Source organism: Mustelus asterias, chromosome 15 (assembly GCF_964213995.1).
Source record: "Mustelus asterias chromosome 15, sMusAst1.hap1.1, whole genome shotgun sequence".
Taxonomy (NCBI): domain Eukaryota; kingdom Metazoa; phylum Chordata; class Chondrichthyes; order Carcharhiniformes; family Triakidae; genus Mustelus; species Mustelus asterias.
Window position 1 is genome coordinate 72620234 of NC_135815.1, and position 20340 is coordinate 72640573.

At 39.9% G+C, this 20340-nt stretch overlaps 1 protein-coding gene across 12 annotated transcripts in view; it reads left to right on the forward strand.

The window, feature by feature from the left end:
- The window catches only part of afdna (afadin, adherens junction formation factor a), a 220900-nt gene that overhangs the window by 119227 nt on the left and 81333 nt on the right, over positions 1-20340 (forward strand). For 8 of the 12 annotated variants that reach the window (XR_013499669.1, XM_078230105.1, XM_078230109.1 and 5 more), the window contains exons 12-16: positions 1114-1229; positions 4102-4163; positions 4920-5125; positions 13038-13058; positions 13435-13580. Coding sequence is in view for 11 of the 12 variants with exons in the window: in XM_078230105.1 (XP_078086231.1) it covers positions 1114-1229; positions 4102-4163; positions 4920-5125; positions 13038-13058; positions 13435-13580 (551 nt within the window). In the remaining variant the exon portion in view is untranslated. The remainder of the gene's footprint in view (positions 1-1113; positions 1230-4101; positions 4164-4919; positions 5126-13037; positions 13059-13434; positions 13581-20340) is intronic. The other 4 variants (XM_078230106.1, XM_078230108.1, XM_078230111.1 and 1 more) reach the window with 1 other exon arrangement.

The following is a 20340-nucleotide window of genomic DNA, read 5'->3' on the forward strand; positions in this document are numbered from 1 at the left end:
CAAAAGGAAATTGATTTGTGATCGTTAAAGAAATAGCTAATCTAATTGTGCATGGAATACACAGCTGTTTGTGTTCTTGAAAGTGTGCCAAGTATTAATAACATGGAATTTAAAGAGTAAGATAATCTTTAACTTGTTTGTTTAACCTCGGAGGACGATGGAGATCATTTAGTGAAATTCCTTCTTGGATCAGTTGCGTCAGCCAAATTGAATATGATCTCTGAAAGAAATAGGGTGCTGCAATTCTACCATCTTCATGTGAAGAAGCTATTCCGACAATCATAACTGGCAATTTTATTTCTGTCTAGAAATATCTCAATTGTAAATGGCTAATGTCGAACAGCAGTGCATTGTTGATTACTATCCACCACCATCTCAGTGACAACAGTGAGCTCCATGTACAAGATGCATTGCAGCAACTCACCGAAGTTCCTTCAGCAGCACTCTCCAAACTCGTAACCTCTACCCGCTGGAAGGACAAGGACTTGAAACTATATTGCTGTTCTTTCACTGTTGCTGGCACAAAATCCTGGAATTTCCTCCCGAACAGCACTCTAGGTGTACCAACACCACGTGGACTGCAGCAGTTCAAGAAGACGGTTCACCACCACCTTCTCAAGGCAATTAGAGATGGATGATAACAATGCTGGCCTAGCCAGTGACACCCACATTCCATGAATATGTGTATATGAGAAAATCAAGATCTGCGAGAGAAACTAACTTAGGAATGAGATGTGCACTGCTTTAAAAAAACATCAGGACTTCTGAACACACAAGCTCTAACTTTTTCTGGCATGTTTAATGGGTAGCTAGTCAGTATGTACCATAGCTTGATGCCCTTCAATTGATTTCAATGCTGAGACCGTCTGTGAGATCTGTAGGGGAGCAGTGTAACTGATTGCAACTTTTCAGAATTCTGTTTAATTGCACGTGTGTTTTTTCAAACGTTACCATCCTATTTACTCTAATAATAATGAGCAGTTAGCTTTGTCATTTTCAATGCAAAATCTGGGCTTTCCTGTTGCAATTTGTTCAAATGTTTAGGAATGCCATGTAAAGGGATAGTGAACCCTTTTCTCCAAATTCTGACACTACAAATATCTTCTTTCCTAGAGTTCAGATAGATTGGATAGTGAGCACACTGCTTCTAGCTCCAGTTCAAGTGAACGTAACGTGGTGAAGCCAATTATCAGAGTGGAACAGCAAGACTACTACAAACAAGAGATCAGGCAAGGCATAACCTTTACAATCAATAGGATGTTTGTTTATTAGCTCCATTATAAGATCTTGCAGACTTTCCAGTGGGCAAATTGAGCCTCACATGGTTACGTGAACATTTTTTGTACTTGCGCAAATTGATTCTTTTCACCATTCTACTTGCTTTGGAACAATTTGAAAATCCACCAAATAGCCATGTGTAATATACTCTATTGAAGTAAATCTGATGCTGTTGAAGATTATTTTTCAATTTGACTGGGGTTAGCTTTCTAGTTTGGACGAGGTCTGCTTTCTGACATAGAACACGTGATCAGTTGAATCCTGCTTGTGTCATGCTTGAGTGAAGACGTAGAGGGCAATTAGTCTAGTCTCAAAATGTAAAATCATTGTTTGAGAATTTTCTCTCCTATCATTTGTCTATAGCACTTCATAGAATCATGAGTGCTTGTAGCATAGAAAGATGTCATTTTCCCCATTGAGTCCATGTCAGCTCAACTTGACCCATTCTCATTCCCTTTCCCTATAACCCTGCATTTTTTTTTCCTTCGGGTACTTTCCCAATTCCCTTTTCAAAGCTATGATTGAATCTGCCTGCATTATTCTCAGGCACTGCATTCTAGGTGCAAACCACTCGCTTTGTTTAAATAGAATTTTGTTAAGTGACCATTAATTCTTTTGGCATTCGTCTTAAATTGGTGTACTCTGGTTCTCGATCCTTCTGCCAACGGGGAGGATTCCTTTCTAGCTTTATCAATTGGATTATCCTCTCCACTAAACAAGGACAACCCCATCTTCCCCAATCTATACATATAATTGAAGCCCTTTAACCTTGGTACCCTTCTCATCAACCTCTTCTGCACTCTTCACCTCCATGCTAAAATTTGATGTCCAGAATTGGACACACCAAATTGAGGCCAAGCCAGGTGTTTAATAAAAGTTCATCATCATTTCCTTGCTTTTGTACTCTTTATTTATAAAGTCCATGATCCCATACGCCTGTATAACCACTTTCTGAGCTTGACCTTCGACAATTTATGCATATATGCCCCCAGGTCTTTCGGTTCCAGTACCTCTTTAGAATTGTGCTCTTTGGTTTATATTGTTCTTCGGCTCTTCCTACAAAATGCTTTTCTACACATTTTGTCTGTTAAATTTCAGCTGCCATTTGCCTGCCCATTCCACCATCCTGTCAATGTTCTCTTGAAGTCTGCCACTATCCTCTGCCCGGATATGCTTTCACCCACCCCTGCTATGTCCCCATCCACACACACATTACGCAGAGAGCAATGGCTCATAACTTCTCCCCTTGTGGGAGCATACCTCAACTGTGCCCAAACAATCTCATTTTTAATGACTTGTTTCATATATGACTTTGCCAATCAATTTTTGACTCCAATTTACCTGGCCAAATCTGTTCTCATCCCACTGAATTTGGCCCTCTTCCAATTATGTGTTTTTATTCTGGATTGCTCCTTGTCCTTCTCCACAGATAACAAAATCTATGTTATCACTTTGCTGAAAGCTCCACAACTGATTCTTGCTGCACTTGCCGATACCCTATTATCACTGCGCTATAGTTTTTGCACTTCTCTGTAATTTCCCTGCAAATTTGCACTGTTATATCTTTCCTACACATTGGCCAATAGAATACACCCAGTGTTCTCGCTTCCCTCGGCCCACCGTTGCCCCTCATGTTCTTGAGCTATTTATCTTTGCATCTTTCTCTTCCTTTAGCTCTGCCCTCAAAGTTTTCAACAAGACTTTGTTGGTCATTGCTTTAATGTTGTGTCAAGATCTATGTAGTTGTGCAACAATTAAACAGTATATAATGAAATACGCCAGACAATTGTGCATAATTGACCACTACCCTTTGGTTTCTATTTAATTCTTAAAATTCGCAAGACATGCATCACATCAATTAAACTTCAATTTTGTGGTGCGATCTTTATTAAACATTGTCTTCGTAAGCAGGCCACTCAGTCTATTATGTGAATGATGGCTATAAAACAATTATCCAATTAGTACCATTCCTGCTTTATTGTTTCACCTTCACTATTTATCCAATTTCTATTTGGAAGTCATAACCGAATCTGCTTTTCAGGCAGTACATTCCAGATCATCATAACTGAAGCATAAAACAATTCCTCCTCGTTTTGTCTCTGGTTCTTTTGATAATTGCTTTAAACGTATGTCCTCTGTTTATCAAGCCTTCTGATTTTCACAAATTGTGCAGTTGTCAAAGGGGAGTAATTTTATTATTTCAGAAATGACTTTTGTGACAGAAGTCACCATTCCTATGTTCTTCTCTCCCCACTACCTAACCCATCTTCCCCATGTTTTTGCCAAGTACTGTTTGATGAATAACTTAGCTTTGATAAATAGCGAAGGATCTATGCCCCGAACATTAACTTGTCCTTTATTTTCAGATGCTGATATACTTTGGCATTTTCAATGTCTTATTCCAGGTTTTCAATATTTGCAAATTTTTTTCTTGTGCAAATTTAATATTTCGTTTTAAGAAAAGCAACAGTAGATGCAATGTTTTTGATATGAAATACCTGTATAATTTGATGTTTCTGCTTTCACATTTTGAAAGGTCTGTAGCAGATGTGCAGTGTAGCTTAAAAAGGCAATACAATGAAAGCAAAGCAAATCCGGTCTGGTTTTACATTGAATACTCTAGTGTCAGGAAGAGAGATCTCCCGGTGGTGTGGGAGCTGGAACCATTCTAGGCCATAAATGTTTTGCATAAATTTTGGTTTATACCTCGTTGCTGTTTATAAATCTACAACTGAACAACCGCTGGACAAGTAAGCATGTTAATGATGGGATCAACTCAATATATACTACCTGGTTTGTTGAAAATGCACTTTTTTTTTGCAGACCTCAAGATGTACAAAGTCATGAGCTGACTCTGCCAGCAACTATAGAGTTCCGAGAAAGCTGTAAGTAACTACAACTACTTGCATGTTGTAAGTTATAGATGAAGAAATAATTATATACAGGATATGTAGCCCAAATACATATTCAACCACTAGGTGAGCTGCTTGTTTTACAATATAATCACTTATTCTGAAGTCAAATGTTCGCAATAATGCATTTGCTCCTGTTTTTAAAATTAATATGCATCAAGTCCAGTTGTATTTTTAGAGTTATCCTTGGCTCACTGGTAACATTCTCACCTCTGAGTCATAGGTTCAAGTCCCACGTCTCACATTTGCGCACATTATATAGGCAAGCACTTTAGTGTAGTATTGAGGGAGTGATACAATGTTGGAGATCTTTCAGATGAGATATTAAATCAAAGTTTGGTTTGCCCTGGTAAATGGATGTAAAAGAGTCAATTTCACTGACAGTAGAAAGCTGGGGAGTTATTCCTGTGTCCTTACTGATATTTAGGCCACATTCAAAATCTTTAACAGATTATCTAGTTATTTAATTGCCATTTGTAGGACTTTGCTGTGTTGATATTGGCATATTTCCCTACATTACAAAGTTGACGAAGTCAAATGTACCTCTAATTGTGGAACACTTTAAGAGATCCTGAAGATTTTAAAAGTGCTTTATTAATGCAAGTTTGTTCTTTTTTAGCACCTTGCTAATAACTTGGAATTCAAAACTAGTCAGAGTAAAATATATTTTGGGGTGGGCTTCCATTATATTAGCTTTGATGGTAACTAAGCATTTGTGTTATTTTACAGCTGAAGATGCCTTCCTATCTGCCGTTGTTAACTATACTAATAGTTCTACTGTCCATTTCAAGCTATCTCCTACGTATGTACTATATATGACTTGTCGCTATGTCCTGTCCAGCCAGTATCGGCCTGATATGAGCCCTTCCGAACGTACTCATAAAGTAATTGCAATAGTTAACAAGATGGTTAGCATGATGGAAGGAGTTATTCAGGTGAGTTTTGAGTTTCATTGCTGCTTGAGTTGCTTTCAAAATTGTGATTTATATTTATGTCAGATTTTGCCGTGATTAGGATAAACGATAACACATTTACTGACTTAAAATACAGATTCCGTAGCTTAACCAGTAAACTGGCATAAGACTTTACAACTTGGTTTGTTGGTCGACTTGGAGACATAAAAATCACAAGCGTTTCTGAGCTGATTGTTGTTGCAATAATTGCTACTTTTGTCATAAAAGGCAACAAAATCACAGGACAGGCTTGTAATCTTTTTGGTGTGATAGTGGAATAAAGATATAGCTTGCATATAATACTTTGCACTTTTGATGTACCAGAAAGCACAGGGGAAGGAAAAATAAAGATTGGAGGATGTGTTTTAATGACAAGTTTCAAGTAAAGTCCCAGTTGTAGGTCACATAAATCAGAACACCACTTTAAACAATCATTCATGTTTTTGTAGGCAGCTTTAAGGGGAAAAAAGCATTGGTGCACTGTCTGTTTGTTTTGTTTTGGCCACTGTTGCCTCAACAACAGGCACCCAGGTTCAATTCTGGCCTTGGGTCACTGTGTGGAGTTTGCACATTCCCCCCATGTCTGCATGGGTTTCCTCCAGGTGCTCTGGTTTCCTCCCACTATCCAAAGATGTGTGAGGAAACCAGAGCATCCGAAGCTAAATTGCCCCTTAGTGTCAGGGGGATTAGCAGGGTAAATTCGTGGAGCTACGGGAATAGGGCTTGGGTGGGATTGTTGTCAAAGCAGACTCAATGGGCCGAATGGCCTCCTGCACTGTGGGGATTCTATACCATTATTACTGAATTTAAAACCAAATAGTTACTCTAATATCCCCTACCTTTCACTATTCTGCATTAGTGAATCAATTTTATAAAAAAGCAGTGTTCTAAACGGCAATTCCAAATTTAATTCTAAAGCCCTAAATCTAAGTTGTAAAGTTTTATATATGTCTTGTAGTAATTAATGATTTTATGAAGAATATAAAATTATGTTTTCTACATATGAAATTAAATCAATTTTTCTTTGGTTTAGAAAGTATATCGTATACACAAATCTGTCTCTTGACTCAGTATTATGCTCTGCCTGCTCAAAAAAGTCAACTAATTTCATTGAATCATAGAACAATTACAATGCAGAAGGAGGTCATTCAGCTTGTCATGTCACTCCCTCTCCCTTTCCCGTATCATTGCAATTTCAGTTAATTATCCAGTTCCCTTTTGAAAGACACGATTGAATCTGCCTTTATCATACACTGTGCGTTCCTGATCCTAACCATGCTGTGTAAAAACAAAAAGCATTTTGCCTCAAGTCACCCTGGTTCCTCAAATCTGTCTCATCGCCAACTCATCAATGGGAATGGAAACTCCTCCAAGACCTGAGAAGCACACGGATTAGTTTTATTATGTCATTGACTAATAATTAAATAATAAACTTTAGAAGCGTATATATCATCAAAAATGTAGACAACTGCTAAGATGGTATATAACATACTTGAAAAGTTAGAAAATTCCTGTCAATATCCTGATAGATATGAGACAGAGCAGACAAATAATTGACAAATAAGGTTCAGCACAAATAAATTAGAGTACATTTTAGTAGGAAGAATAGGGAGCTTATTTGGAAGGTGCAAGTTTAGACAGAGTTGAAGCACAAAGGGATCTCAGAGTGGAGATATGCCAATCACTAAAAGATTGCCACAGATTAGCAAGGCCATGAAAAAATAGCATTAGACTTTATTTCTAGAGGGCTAGAGTTGAAATGTAAGGAAATTGTACCAAATTGGTATAAATCCCAAGTACTATGAGAGTTCAGCTTACAATATTGACAGGATATAGAGGCATTGGAGAGGTGCAGGGTAGTCTTTTAAGGATGGTACCAGAAATCTGTGTATGCACATACTAAAAGGATTAACAGTCTGTTCCAAAAGAAATTGTAATTCTAAAATGAGGAAATTTTGAATATAATTTGCTGGAATTGCTCAACACATCTGAGATGTGTTCCAATATTTTGCCAAGGCATTATGAAATAAGGTTGAGGGGGAATAGAAATTTTTAAAGAGATTCAATAGAAATCTTTAAAAGATGAAAGGTTTTGTGAGAGTGGGTGTGAGAGAATGTTTCCTCTTGTGACACAACTGGAGACTATCAATATATTAGTCACCAACTAATCCAATAGAGAATTCAGAAGAAACTTCTTTCTCCCAACTTCTTGGGTAATATGGAACTCATTATCAGCGGAGCAGTTGAAGCAAGTAATGTAAATGCATTTAAGGGGAAGTCAGACAAGCACGTGAGAGAGAAGTAACAGGAGGCTCTAGTGGACCATAAACACCACATGGGTTGGTTGGGCCAAATGACCTGTTTTTGTGCTGTATATCCTACATAATCCTTAGTGGATAAAGGCCGGAATTCTCCCAACCTACCTATCACTGGAATTCTAGCTGGCGGGGGTGCAGACCATGTAAAGGTCCATTGAAGTCGGGCGGGAATCTCCGGTTTTCAGGCGAGCGTGGCCAGAGAATCCTGCCCATAATTTTTCACTCGCCCATTATAAAAGAAACATAATCAGTTTTGTATTAACTCAACCTGCAAGGTTGAAGTAATACTCGCTTACCTAGGATTTTGCACTCTACGTAAAAGGGATATGATTCGTCTGAATAATCGGGTAAACTGAATAAATAGCAAACACTCGAAAGTAGATGTAACAAGTTTTTAGTTTTCTTTGATTCATCGAGCACTACCTCTAAATTAGTGGTGCTTTGCTATTTAACATTATGATCTCTTGTTTTTTTATGATAGACTTTGGTTTTTATTCATTTCTGATAGGCTCTTGTTCAAATGGTGAAACAGTGGCATAGTGGTACTGTTACTAGACTAGTAATCCAGAGGCCAAGGGGACACTGGTTCCAATCTAATGACACCAGCCAGTGAAATTTAAATTCAGTTAATATATCTGGAATTGAAAGCCAGTCTCAATAATGGTGACCATGAAACAATCGTTGGTTGTTTGTAAGAACTATCTGGTTGACGAATGCTCTTTAGGGAAGGAAATCTGCTGCCCTTACCTGGTCTGGCTTACATGCGACTTCAAACCCATGACAATGTGCTTGACTTCTAATTGTCTTTTGAAATGGCTGAGCAGGTCGCACAGTTCAAGGGCAATTCAGGATGGGCAAGAAATGCTGGCCTTGCTAGTGACACCCACATCCCATGAAAGAATTTTAAAACACAATTGAATTAGGGACGACTTGGGAGCAGAGTCTCCGTTCAGTGCATTTTTTCTAGGGCAGTGCTTCTCAAACAATGACCCCATTTTGATGCCTGACCCCAGAGGAAGAGTTGAGTGGAATTGATTGATTGTCGAGAAGTTGTATCTCTATATATTTGTGCTACTGTTCTCTGTCTGTTTGTGTATCTCTCTCTCTCTCTGTCATTGTGTATTTTTCTATCAAAACAGATTTGCACTTCTCTCTTATTAGTCAACCTGAGACTCCAAATCGGTCTTTAAAATAATAATTCTATCTTCTGTTTTCCACGTGGGATTCAAATCTTACAATCAATGATCTCTACTGAAGGAAGTTTCTGATTGTTTTCTACATGTTTTTAAAAAATATTCGTATGTTCTGTCTGTATTTTCTGTAGTTTCTCAATATCTTCCAAAGATGCAGCAATTGCCGTGTTTAAGTCAAGATATTGTTAGCCACATTGCTTAAAGGGATGTTTCACGATCAATGGAATAACATTACCATTTCAACATAAATGATTGAATGGCAGCAGTGATCCTCCTGACCTTTTCAGTTAATGCGATACTCCAAGAAAGCTGATTTGCAGGGAAAAATATTTATCAATTTGAGTAATATGGGTGGGTTAGAAAGAAAAGGCACAAGATGGAGAAACAGGGTGATAAATGGTCAAGAGTCAATGGTAGAGCGACAGCTAGAGGCATCAATTTGGAAACGTTCAGGTGTAACCAATCTTACAGCTCCAGAAGTTCAGTCTGGGTTCAGTGGGAACAGGTCAGCAGGGGTCATGTAAGTGCCGTAGTTACAGTCTGCAAACTTGGAAAGTGTTACGGTTTTTAAACTCGGGCAGGACATGAGTTAACAAATGGTTGCAGAATGGTCACGACTGGGAGTTAAATATCCAGGGGTATCAGACTGTTCGGAAAGACCGACAGGAAGGTAAGAGAGGTAGTGTCGCTCTGATATTTAAGGATGACATCAGGGCGGTAGTGAGAGATGATATCGGTTTTATGGAAAAAAAAGGTTGAATCCATTTGGGTGGAAATTAGAAATAGTAAGGAGAAAAAGTCACTGATAGTCTATAGGCCACCAAATAAAACATCACGGTGGGGCGAGAAATAAACAAAGAAACAACTATGCATGTAAAACTGGTACAGCAATTATTATGGGAGATTTTAATCTACGTGTCAATTGGTCAAACCAGGTTGGTCATAGCAGCCTTGAGGAGTTCATAGAATGTATCCACGCTAGCTTCCTTGAACAGTATATAATGGAACCTACGAGGGAGCAAGCTACCCTAGATCTGATCCTGTGTAATGACACGGGAATAATTAATGATCTTACGGTTAGGGATCTTCTCGGAAGAAGCGATCACAGTACGGTTGAATTTAAATTACAAATGGAGTGTGAGAGGGGAAAATCCAATACCAGTGTCTTGTGCTTAAACAAAGGAGACTACAATAGGATGAGGGAGGAGTTGGCTAAGTAGACTGGGAGCCAAAACTTTACAGTGGGACAACTGAGGAACAGTGGAGGACTTTCAAAGCGATTTTTCAGTGCTCAGCAGAAGTATACCAGTGATAAGGAAGGACTGTAGAAAAAGAGATAATCAGCCATTGGTATCAAAGGAAATAAAGGAGGGTATCAAATTGAAAGAAAATACAAACAAAGTGGCAAAGATTAGTGGGAAACAGAGGATTGGGAAATCTTTGACGGTCAACAGAAAGCCACATAAAAAGCTACAAAGAAAAGCAAGATAGATTGAGAGTAAACCAGTTCAGAATATAAAAACGGATAGCAAAAGTTTCTACAAATATATAAAATGAAAAAGAGTGGCTCAAGTAAACATTGGTCCTTTAGAGGATGAGAAGGGGGATGTAATAACTGCAAATGGCTGAGGCATTGAACAGGTTATTTTGTGTCTGTCTTCACAGTGGAAGACATAAATAACATGCCAAAAATTGATGACAAGAAGGCTATGGCAGGTGAGGACTTAGAAACTATCATTATCATGAGCGAGGTAGTGTTGGGCAAGCTAATGGGGCTAAAGGTAGACAAGTCTCCTGACCCTGATAGAATGCATCCCAGGGTACTAAAAGAGATGGCGGGGGAAATAGCAAATGCACTAGTGGTAATTTACCAAAATTCGCTGGACTCTGGGGTGGTTCATGCAGATTGGAAAACAGCAAACGTGATGCCACTGTCTTAAAAAGGAGGTAGACAAAAGGCAGGTAACTATAGGCCAGTTAGCTTAACTTCTGTAGTAGGGAAAATGCTTGAATCTATCGTCAAGGAAGAAATAACAAGACATCTGGATATAAATTTGTCCCATTGGGAAGACACAGCATGGGTTCATGAAAGGCAGGTCATGTTTGACTAATTTGGTGGAATTCTTTGAGAACATTATGTGCACAGTGGACAATGGGGAACCTGTGGATGTAGTGTATCAGGATTTCAGAAGGCATTTGACAAGGTGTCGCACCAAAGACTGCTGCATAAGATAAAGGTGCACAGTGTTATGGATAATGTATTAGCATGGATAGAGGATTGGTTAACTAACAAAGCAAAGAGTGGGGGTGAATGTAAATGGGTGTCTTTCTGGTTGGCAATCAGTGACTAGTGGTGTGCCTCAGGGATAGTGTTGGGACCGCAATTGTTTACCATTTACCGAGATGATTTGGAGTTGGGGACCAAGTGTAGTGTGTCAAAATTCACAGATGACAGATGAGTGGCAGAGCAAAGTGCGCAGAGGACATTGAAAGTCTGCAAAGGGATATAGATAGTCGAAGTGAGTGAGCAAGGATTTGGCAGATGGAGTACAATGTTGGTAAATGAGGTCATCCATTTTGGTAGGAATAAAAGCAACATGGACTATTATATGATAAAAAATTGCAGCATGCTGCTGTATAGAGAGACCTGGGTGTCCTTGTGAATGAATCACAAAAAGTTGGTTTGCAGGTGCAGCAGGTAATTAAGGCAAATGGAATTTTGTCCTTTGCTAGAGGGATGGAGTTTAAAAACAACGAGGTTATGTTGCAGCTGTATAAGGTGCTGGTGAGATCACATCTGGAGTACTGGGTACTGTTTTGGTCTCCTTACTTGAGAAAGGATATACTGGCACTGGAGGAGGTGCAGAGGAGATTCACGAGGTTGATTCCGGAGTTGCAAGGGTTGGCTTATGAGGAGAGACTGAGTAGACTGGGGCTATACTCATTGGAATTCAGAAGAATGAGGGGAGATCTTGTAGAAACATATAGGATTATGAAGGGAATAGATAAGATAGAAGCAGGGAAGTTGTTTCCACTGGCAGGTGAAACTAGAACTAGGGGGCATAGCCTCAAAATAAGGGGGAGCAGATTTAGGACTGAGTTGAGGAGGAACTTCTTCACCCAAAGGGTTGTGAATCTGTGGAATTCCCTGCCCAGCGAAGCAGTTGAGGCTACCTCATTGAATGTTTTTAAGGCAAGGATAGATAAACCTTTGAACAGTAAAGGAATTAAGGGTTATGGTGAGCGGGCTGGTAAGTGGAGCTGAGTCCACAAAAAGATCAGCCATGATCTTATTGAATGGCGGAGCAGGCTCGAGGGGCCAGATGGCCTACTCCTGCTCCTAGTTCTTATGTTAAGCCCATTAAAAAATTTATAAGAACATAAGGGAAAGGCGGTGAATAAGACTGTGAAATGAACACTTTTAACAGTTGGCTCATCCAGGCGGGATCTCAATTGCTCATTCCACAACCCCCGATCCAGTCATCACCACCAGTCTGTGAATCATTGCTCTGGAGGAAATAAGTACATCAGAACAGGACTGTTTGTGCACAGTTAAGTTTAATTATAAAACCAAGATTCACTTTCTGCCTTTGCAATCAATCTGATTTACCTGACTACAGGGGGCATATATATATATATCAGCAATTTATGAATGGGTAAACCTGTATATGCACGTCAATTTTAAGCAATTTGAATTGTAGCATCTCAAGAGTCCCTTGTGTAAGGAATTAATTTGTCGGAAAATTATTTGCTAGCCTTTGACAAACATTCACGACTTTTTCGGTTTTTAAAGGTCTGTTAGACCATTTTCATGGAATTGCAGGAATTCAACATCTATCTGCTAGTCTTTGGCCATCCTGCAACTTCTTGTTAATCACTGATTTTTAAAAAAATATACTTTTACATAAAGAAATATTTTTCTATATTCAGAATGCTTTACTTTAAGTTTCCAAAGGATCTTGTCAGGTTTTTAATCAAAAGTGTGAATCAGTATACATAGACATTTGATGCAAAATAAACTGCTCTAGACGTTAAAAATGGATAATTGTATTTTTATACCTATAAATCAAATAAAATAAATGTATTGTTCCATTAATTGCTGAACTTCAAATATTTGCTCTTAACTTGGAAAGTAATGAAAGTGATTACCTTTTTCCTATGTCTCACCAATCTCACTGCAAAATGATAACTTATTAAAATTAATGCAAGTTTGTTTCCAGATCATTGCAGTTCAGATGGTTTGTGTTTTAATTTGCTGTCTGTGTAATTTCACGATTAAATTTAATTTTATGCAATGTTTTGCATTGTATTAATCATTATTTGTGTACATCGTGACTGTTATTTTTTCTCTATTTTGCCTGATTCCTCTTCCCTTTTCTGCAGGATATAGCACAGTATGAACAGGTAGGACATGTTGCTGGGAACTGTTCCCAGCAGTCAGCTTAGCTCAGTTTCTCATGCTTCTCCATATCAGAAACAACAAATCCAGTGGCTGGACTGAATGGTACATAACACTCATTTAGCAATTGGAACATACAGCACTAAAACTTGACTGCACAACTATGTTGGCATTTCATTATATCTGCTTAATGCACTTTTCTGTGGTGATGTACAGATTCAGCCCAAGTTCTCTTGCTTGATGTCTGTGGCCCTGTTCTTTTGTCAGCCTTGTTTAACATTGCCTAAACTGGCTCATGCGGTCAGGGGTTGCATTATTGACTGATCACCATTTAGAAGAGAAGAAAAGTCCTGAAGAATGACATTATTTTGATCATTACAGAAACAGAAGAATATTGCGGGTGCACTTGCCTTCTGGATGGCAAATGCATCAGAACTTCTCAACTTCATCAAACAGGACAGAGATCTGAGTCGGATCACACTCGATGCACAGGATGTCTTGGCTCATTTGGTTCAAATGGCTTTCAAGTATGGAAGTTAAAACATTGTTTTATCCATGTCTTATTAAATATTTTATCCTTTCACTCGAGGCAAATACTGAATTGGCATATTCTAATTTGTAACTTTCTCCACCACCAGCCTCCAGCCCAAATCTTCCCAGAAAGTATATTCAATAGTAATGCCTTTCTATTCTATTTTCTATCTTCACTCCCAGTCCAGTCCAGAGAAATACATTTTTGAGAAAACCGCTAACAAACCTGACTATTCCTTGATAGAAATTCACTTTTCCTCACGAGCAGCATGCTCCCTGTCAAAATAGTGTGTCAGAACCATATTGTTTTTGTATATTCTCTTCACTGTTAGGAGGTGGTGAGAAGGAGATTGTCAAAACGTATGCAAATACTATCTATATGTTTTAGAGCTGCAACCAAGCAATTTGAATGTTGGCATGAAATGTTTGCGCAAGTTCTCTCTTTTAGGATTGACCTGATGCTTCCACGACCATGAAATTTCCTTCCAGATTTAACCCGGATTGTCTCTTCTGCCTTTCTTAAACAGAGGAACAATGTTAGCTACTCTCCGATCCTCTGGTATCTCGCCTGTGGCTCAAGAAGATAGAGATTTTGGCCAAGACCTCAGCAATTTCTTCCCTCGCCCCTCTGTATTCAGGGATAGATTCTATCTGGCCCTGGGGACTTCTCCACCTTAATGTTTTTCAAAACGTCCAAAACCAATGAGTATTGTTCTCATTTCTTAATAAGAGATATATTTGTGGTGTGCAATTAGATGACAGTTTAGAGTTGGTAGTTATGGTTGTGTATGAGCCAAAAAATAAATATTGTTTAGTGCTCATATAGATCAAGGTTACTGTCCGATTCCAGGTGACCTTCCAGTTAAGTTATTTTTTATGGATGGCACAGTGTACTTTGCATCAGTATTCACAAAGGGGAAGGATGTGGTGGATGGTGAATGTAGAAAGGAGGATGTTGACATTCTAGGATATGTTGAGATAAAAAGGGAGGTGGTATTGGAGGTTTTGAAAAACATTCAGGTGGACAAGTCCCCAAGGCCAGATAGATTATTCCCAGAGTACTGAGAGAGGCGAGGGAAGAAATTGCTGAGGCCTTGGCCAAAATCTTTGTATCCTCGATTGGAGAGTAGCTAACATTGTTCCTCTGTTTAAGAAGGGCAGAAGAGACAATCCAGGAACTTACAGGCCTGTGTGAGCCTTACATCAGTGGTGGGGAAATCATTGGAGAAAATTTTTAGGGACAGGATGTTCTCCCATCTGGAAGAGAATAGGCTTATGAGTGAGCGGCAGCATGGTTTTGTGAAGGGGAGGTTGTGCCTCACAAACCTGATTGGGTTCTTTGAGGAAGTAACAAGAAAAATTGACCAAGGTAGGGCAGTAGATGTTGTATACGTGGACTTTTGTAAAACCTTCGATCAGGTTCCTCATGGCAGACCTTCACAGAAGGTGAAGTCATATGTGATTCGAGGTGAACTGGTAAGGTAGAAAAATAGTAAAATACAAAACTGGCTTGGGTATAGAAGTGGAGATGCCGGCGTTGGACTAGGGTAAGCACAGTAAGAAGTTTCACAACACCAGGTTAAAGTCCAACAGCTTTATTTGGCAGCACAAGCTTTCGGAGTCTCGCTCCTTCAGCAGGTGAGTGAGGACTTGTGGAAAGGATGTCCTGAAACATGGTACATTGGGGAGACCATGCAGAGACTACAACAACGGATGAATGAACACTGCTCAACAATCACCAGGCAGGAGTGTTCCCTTCCAGTCGGGGAACACTTCAGCAGTCACAGGCATTCAGCTTCTGATCTTCGGGTAAGCATTCTCCAAGGCGGCCTTCGTGACGCACGACAATGCAGAATCGCTGAGCAGAAACTGATAGCCAAGTTTCGCACACATGAGGATGGCCTCAACCGCGATCTTGGATTCATGTCGCACTATCTGTAACCCCTATGACTTGCCTGGGCTTGCAAAATCTCACTAACTGTCCTGGCTGGAGACAATACACACCTCTTTAACTTGTACTTGGTCCTCTCTCCACTCACATTGTCTGTACCTTTAAGACTTGATTACCTGTAAAGACTCAGTTGTGCAGTTGATGTTGTCTACATGGACTTCAGCAGGGCCTTTGACAAGGTACCGCATGATAGGTTGTTACATAAGGTTAAATCTCATGGGATCCAGGGTGAGGTATCTAAATGGATACAAAATTGGCTTCATGAAGCCTGAGGATGGTTGTAGAGGGTTGTTTTTCAAACTGGAGGCCTGTGACCAGCGGTGTGCCTCAGGGATCAGTGCTGGGTCCACTGTTATTTGTCATTTATATTAATGATTTGGGTGAGAATATAGGAGGCATGGTTAGTAAGTTTGCAGATGACGCCAAGATTGGCGGCATAGTGGACAATGAAGGTAGTTATCGCCAATTGCAACGGGATCTTGATCAATTGGGCCAGTGGGCTGACGAATGACAGATGTAGTTTAATTTAGACAAATGCGAGGTGATGCATTTTGGTAGATTGAACCAGGGCAGGACTTACTCAGTTAATGGTAGGGCGTTGGGGAGAGTTACAGAACAAGGAGATCTAGGGGTACATGTTCATAGCTCCTTGAAAGTGGAGTCACAGGTGGACAGAGTGGTGAAGAAGGCATTCGGCATGCTTGGTTTCATCGGGTCAGAACATTGAATACAGGAGTTGGGATGTCTTGTTGAAGTTGTACAAGACATTGGTAAGGCCACACTTGGAATAGTGTGTGCAATTCTGGTCGCCCTATTATAGAAAGGATATTATTAAACTAGAAAGAGTGCAGAAGAGATTTACTAGGATGCTACTGAGACTTGATGGATTGAGTTATAAGGAAAGGCTGGATAGACTGGGACTTTTTTCTCTGGAGCGTAGGAGGCTGAGGGGTGACCTTATAGAGGTCTATAAAATAATGAGGGGCATAGACAAGGTAGTCAATATCTTTTCCCAAAGGTAGGGGAGTCTAAAACTAGAGGGCATAGGTTTAAGGTGAGAGGGGAGAGATACAAAAGTGTCCAGAGGGGCAGTTTTTTCACGAGGGTGGTGAGTGTCTGGAACAAGCTGCCAGAGGTAGATTGTAGAGGTGGGTACAATTTTGTCTTTTGAAAAGCATTTGGATAGTTACATGGGTACGATGGGTATAGAGGGATATGGGCCAAATATGGGCAATTGGGATTAGCTTAAGGGTTTAAAAAACAAGGGCAGCATGGACAAGTTGGGCCGAAGAGGTTTACAGCATGGAAACAGGCCCTATGACTCGCATTCCAACCATTATCTTGTAAATTGAGTTTGTGTCTCTATATGCCCTGTTTGTGAACAAGTCCTCAATCACCTGATGAAGGAGCGAGACTCCGAAAGCTTGTGCTGCCATATAAACCTGTTGGACTTTAACCTGGTGTTGTGAGACTTCTTATTGGGTATAGAAAGCAGAGAGTAGCAGTGGAAGGGTACTTTTCTAACTGGCGGTCTGTGACAAGTGGTGTTCCACAAGGATCAGTGCTGGGGCCTCTGTTGTTTGTAACAAATGATTTGGAGGAAAATGTAGGTGATCTGATTAGTAAATTTGCAGATGATACAAAAATTGGGGGAGTAGCAGATAGTGAGGAGGATTGTCAGAGAATATAAATTGGCTGGAGACCTGAGCCAAAAGATGACAGATGGAATTTAACCTGGGCAAATGTGAGGTGATGCAATTTGGAAGGTTACTTACTACAGATGGAAATAATACAGTAAATAGAGCCCTTAGAAATATTAGCATACGGAGGGATTTAGGTGTGCAGATCCACAGTTCCCTGCAGGTGGCAACTCAAGTGGATAAGGTGGTCAAGAAGGTGTATGGCATGCTGGCCTTCAACGGTCAGGGCATTGAGTGTAGGAGTTGGAAAATCATGTTGCAGCGGTATAAGACTTTGGTTAGGCCACACTTGGAGTATTGTATACTATTGGAATACTAGTATACGATCAGAATACTAGTATACTATCGCCACACTATTGGAAGGATGTTGATGCATTGGAAAGGGTGCAGAAGAGATTTACCAGGATGTTGCCTGGCTTGGAGGATATGGACTATGAAGAAAGGTTGAACAAACTTGGATTGCTTTCATTGGAACGTTGGAGCATGAGGGGGGCACCTGGTAGAGGTTTACAAGATTATGACGGGCTTGGATAGAGTGGATCGTCAGAGTCTTTTTCCCAGGGTCAATTACTCGGGGGCATAGGTTGAAAGAGATTTAAGGGGAACGGTTTTCACAATCAGGGTGGTGAATGCCTGGAACGAGGTGTTGGAAGCAGATTCGATAACATTGTTCAAGAGGCATCTGGATAGATACATGAATAGGCAGGGAATAGTGGGATATGGACCACATAGAGGCAAGAAAATATTAGATTAGAGAGACATCTGTGTCGGCACAAATTTCGTAGGCCGAAGAGCCTGTTCCTGTGCTGTACTGTTCTTTGGTGGCAGAGTGGAATTAGCACAACTGCCACTTAGCACCAGGGACCTGGGATCGATTCTGGCCTTGGATGACCGTCTGTGCACATTCTCTTTGTGTCTGCGTGGATTTCCTCTGGATGTGCTGGTTTTCTCCCACAATCCAAAGATGTGCAGGTTAGGTTGATTAACCATGGTAAAATGCGTGGAATTAGGGGTTGTGGGCCTGGGTAAAATGCTCTTTCGGAGAGTTGGTGCAGACTCAATGGGCAAAATGGCCTCCTTCTGCACAGTAGGAAAGGAATATATGGAATTGAAGATAAATATTCCAGTCAAATATGTTTTAATGGGATGTTTTTAAGGACTTTGCTTCATTTGATGGAATACTTTTTGGACCATTTTGTAATTTTAGATTTTTGGATTTTAAAGCTGCAAAATACTGTATTATGGGGGATGTGCTAAAATTAAAAGATAAAAGGAACAGGAAAGGACAGGTAGTTTGGGAAACCCATGAGTTCTGAATGCTGACGGGAGTGGGATCTAGAGCCATTACCATAGCAACATGGGTGGCTCAGCAGTACAGAGAAGGAAATAAAAGCATATAGCTTTCTAACAGCATTAACCATTATATTTAGATTAAAACTTGGAAAGTTCTCAGATGCTTTCTGCTCAATCTAAAATATTCTTGAATTTCTGGCATTCTTAATTATTTCCAGAATAGATCCTGCCATGTTGCAATGTGGTGTTTAAGCGCTTTAAACTTTTTTTTCAATGTGGCGTACAAGCTTTCGAGGAATGGTTACAAATTTAGTGGTAATCCAATCCATAGAAAAGCGCTTGCTTAGATTTTGTTCCAAGATATTAATGGCAAAAGTTAATGCTGCACCCAAACTCAACTAGAGTTGAGTATGCTAGACTGGATTTCAGGTAGCATTCCAGAATCCAAAATTAAATGTTCCGTATCTGGAAATTCTTGGCTGTCAAAATGGTAAATGTGACAATTGAGGAAGAGTGACCCTCCTCCGATACAGTTCGATATTAATCAGTATCAGAACAGAATTTTGTTTGTAGCACTTCTCCAATTCCATCCAAAGTAGTCTCCTGTCAGCGGGAAATGCTGATTGAAAACAAATTCTCAACTCTCCCTCCATCAATTATTTTAATTTATACCTTTCGATTATTGATTTGCCTGCTAGGACAAGTAGGTCTGTCCTTTCCACTCTGTCTGGCTTCTTCATAATTTTATGCAACTTAATTAAATATCCTCTTAACTTCTTTTGTTCGTAATAAATCAACCCCAGCCTATCCAATCATTCCTCACAGCTCAGAGTTTTCCATCCTGGCAATATCCATGTAAATCTCTGTACCCACTATTATGAGCACATCCTTTCTCTAATGTGTCAGAACTGTAGTATTCTAGCTGTTGCATAACTAGTGTTTTATGCAGTTCTAGCAAAACCTGTCTGCTAAAGGGATCAAGGAATATGGAGGGAAGGCGGGATCAGGATTTGGAATTTGATGGTCAGCCATGATCAAAATGAATGGCGGAGCAGGGTCAAATCGTCTCTTCCTGCTTCTATTTATGCCTCGGCTACTAAAAAAGCATCCCATGTGCCATAACCAGATATATCTATCCAGCTACCTCCTGGGACTTGAAAACTTACACCACAATGTCCTTCTGTTGCTCCAGTGCCCTGTCTTTTATCGTGTAACCCCTTGTGTTCTTTGTCCTCAGATATATTACTTCACACTTCTGCGAAACAAATTCCAATTGTCGCTTTTCTGCCCAACTTACCAGCCCATTAATAGCTTTCTGTGGGATACACTCCCACACTATCAACCATATCGCCAAATTCGTATCATCTGAAATTGTTTTAGCCATACCTTTTGATTTGATTTATTATTGTCGCATATTAACATGGTGAAAAGTATTGTTTCTTACGCACTATACATGCAAAGCATACCAATCATAGAGAAGTAAACAAGAGAATGCAGAATGTAGTGTTACAGTCATAGCTAGGGTGTAGAGAAAGATCAACTTAATGCAAGGTAGGTCCATTCAAAAGTCTGACAGCAGCAGGGAAAGAAGCTGTTCTTGAGTCGGTTGGTACGTGACCTCAGACTTTTGTATCTTTTTCTCGACGGAAGAAGGTGGAAGAGAATGTCCGGGGTGCGTGGGGTCCTTAGTTATGCTGGCTGCTTTGTTGAGGCAGCGGGATGTGTAGACAGAATCAATGGATGGGAGGCTGGTTTGCGTGATGGATTGGGCACCTCCACATTTAAGTCTGAATCACTGATGTACCATGAGAA